This window comes from Alligator sinensis, unplaced genomic scaffold, assembly GCF_000455745.1.
Source record: "Alligator sinensis unplaced genomic scaffold, ASM45574v1 scaffold1588_1, whole genome shotgun sequence".
Lineage (NCBI taxonomy): Eukaryota > Metazoa > Chordata > Crocodylia > Alligatoridae > Alligator > Alligator sinensis.
In genome coordinates this window covers 344,908-347,382 of record NW_005843091.1, presented here as the reverse complement: position 1 = coordinate 347,382, position 2,475 = coordinate 344,908, and the positions used below count along the sequence as shown (strand labels likewise).

The window sequence follows — 2,475 nt, the reverse complement described above, 5'->3', positions numbered from 1 at the left end:
AAGAGTGTTATTGCAGCAGTCTCCCCATTCCTTTGAGGCTTACATTTTGAACTTTAGCCTGAGGGGCTTACACACAAGTTTATCTTCAGTGAAAGCACACTTATAAGAAATACAGGCATAAGAATTGCTTACCAATATCCACATTCAGATGATAATTTTTACCATTTTTTGCTGAATAGTTTACACAACCATATTTCAGGCTATAAATGCTAATATATTTGTAGCAAATGTTACACCAATGATTTCATGTTTGAATTTGAGCTTATGTTGCACCAGTTTTGTTTCTCCTCCATAATTTAATGACTTAAACATACAGAATACTTACATATTAAAGCAATTTTGCTTCATGCATAACAAATATTCATGAAATGAATCTTAGTAGTAGACAAAAAAAAATATTTCCCTTTGAACTCTCTCACACACAAGCCCTGTTTTGCTTGTCTGAATGCTCACATTAAGCAAAATCAAACATATCAAGAATATAACCAAATCAACATACAATTTAGAATTTATAAACTTGTTCATAACTAGACACTAAGCTGTTAAATACTGTTGTCTTGTCTTATCACATTATAAGCTACTGTCTAGCACTTATATGATAACTTTGTGTATTATACTAGCAGTCAAGGCACATGTCTACATGTGCATATTCTCATGTGTGAATAAACTGGAGGGCTTCTTGCTCTGGAGTTTATTGCTCCAGAGGAACAAGAAATGACAGAGGAGATTGAAAGTGACACAGAAGTAGAGACATCTGAACATGGAAACCAAACAAGAATTGAACCAATAAGGATTGAGAATGCAGAGAAACTGAGACGATCACTTGGAGCTAAAAAGCCAACACAGACTAAGACTAGTTAAAATGTGCTTTGACTATGGGTTGAATTAAACTTCCAGTGTTAGTGTTACATGGGGATATATTACAGGTAAGGGGGAAGCCTTTAAGAACATTATGTACAAGTTGTTACATTTGCCCACAAGCTTGCAGAACAGTAGGCAGAGTACTTCTCTCTGAATAAGTAAGCTTTATCTAGTAAGATCTCCCTGGTATACCTATAAGGGAAGCTAAATCTCAACGTGTTCACTGGACAAAAACCATGACTAATGGATATTAGGTGGTTGGGAGGGAAGGATGAACAGGACAGCCTTACCAACTTTTAGCCCCAGAACCTAGTAGCTGGGGCACCTGCCTGAGAGCTTGAGACCCTGGTTTTAGGCCCCACACATCTGGAAGCAGTTAAGCCTGCATTGCAAAGCCCTCTAACCATCAGGCTATAGGACAAGCATTACCCAGAGTCCTCCTATTGAAGTTGTCCTACCAGAACTTGTATTTACTATTTACTGGATGAACAACAATGGGAAAATTTCTGCCCTATCAGGAGAAACGTCCCTGGTTAGAATTATAAAGAGTAGGCCTGGAAGGGACCTCCACAGTTCATCTAGTCGAAACTCTTGCCGGAGGCTGGATCATACAGTCAAAACATCCTATACAAACCCCTCTGTCTAACCTATTAACAAAACTATAGCTAGTTCCAAACACAACCACAAGACATAGCACCTTAGCCTGCCACAGGTAAAGCAGGGTGACCACAGTGGCCAATGCACTGCTGCAGCAGAATTGTTAAAATACATGAGATCTCCAGGAAAAAAGGCCATATACCCTTCTGACCCCATTACAAAGGAAGGCAAAAACCTCCACAGTCTGTACCAATCTGACCATGGGGTAAAATTCTTTCATGATCAGTTTTACTCTAAACAGAAGAGCGAGACCCTCTAGCCAGAAGCCTCTGTGCTTAAGTTTCAGCAGAAGTACTGGTAGACCCCAGTCAAAATCCCCAGCCTTCGTTGCAGCCAATACCCAGTGCTTTGAAGGAAGGAAAACCCCTGACAATTAGCAGCAAGAAGGAAAAAACTATTTCCCAGCCCCATGTGGCAACCAACAAAACCCAGAAGCATAGGAAAAACCTGGAGAAGACAGTGACCACTCTCAGAGCAATGCACTTCTTATTTTGTACTTTTCCCCCTGGACCAACATGTCTCTTCCTTTTGGCTACCCAGTGGGCCAGCTTCAAGCAGAGTTGAAAAGTACCTGGTCACAAACTGATAGAGCACTTTATTGGAAAGCAGGAGGTGCAGGTTCAAACCTCCTCTACGGAAATGTAACCTAGAATCTGGGCAAGGTCCCTAACCATTAGGTCACTGGACCAAAAGATGGAAGGTCCTCCATTTTATGTCCAGCAGGTAGGGCTGTGGGGCAATTCTTTCACCACAGGGAGGAAAAGAACCTCTAATTGTGTGTTAAATGAAAACCAGTTGCATCATGATATACAGGCCCTTTAAGCATGTAAACTAAAATAGCAGTTAACCAATGTGTTCTACTAAGGTTACTAGAAACAAAGTATAGGCACTTACAGGCTGAACAATTTTAACATCATGGACATCATTCTGTGTTTTGGGCCTTTGGATGCTCTTCCG

The 2,475-nt window shown here is 40.6% G+C and overlaps 1 protein-coding gene across 1 annotated transcript in view; it reads right to left on the bottom strand.

Moving 5' to 3' along the window:
• Positions 1–2,475, bottom strand: part of ABCB1 (ATP binding cassette subfamily B member 1) — a 69,541-nt gene that overhangs the window by 27,699 nt on the left and 39,367 nt on the right. The window contains 1 exon segment of the mRNA XM_025193704.1: positions 2,413–2,475. This exon segment is cut by the window's right edge and continues 12 nt beyond it. Within this exon segment, the coding sequence (XP_025049489.1) occupies positions 2,413–2,475 (63 nt within the window).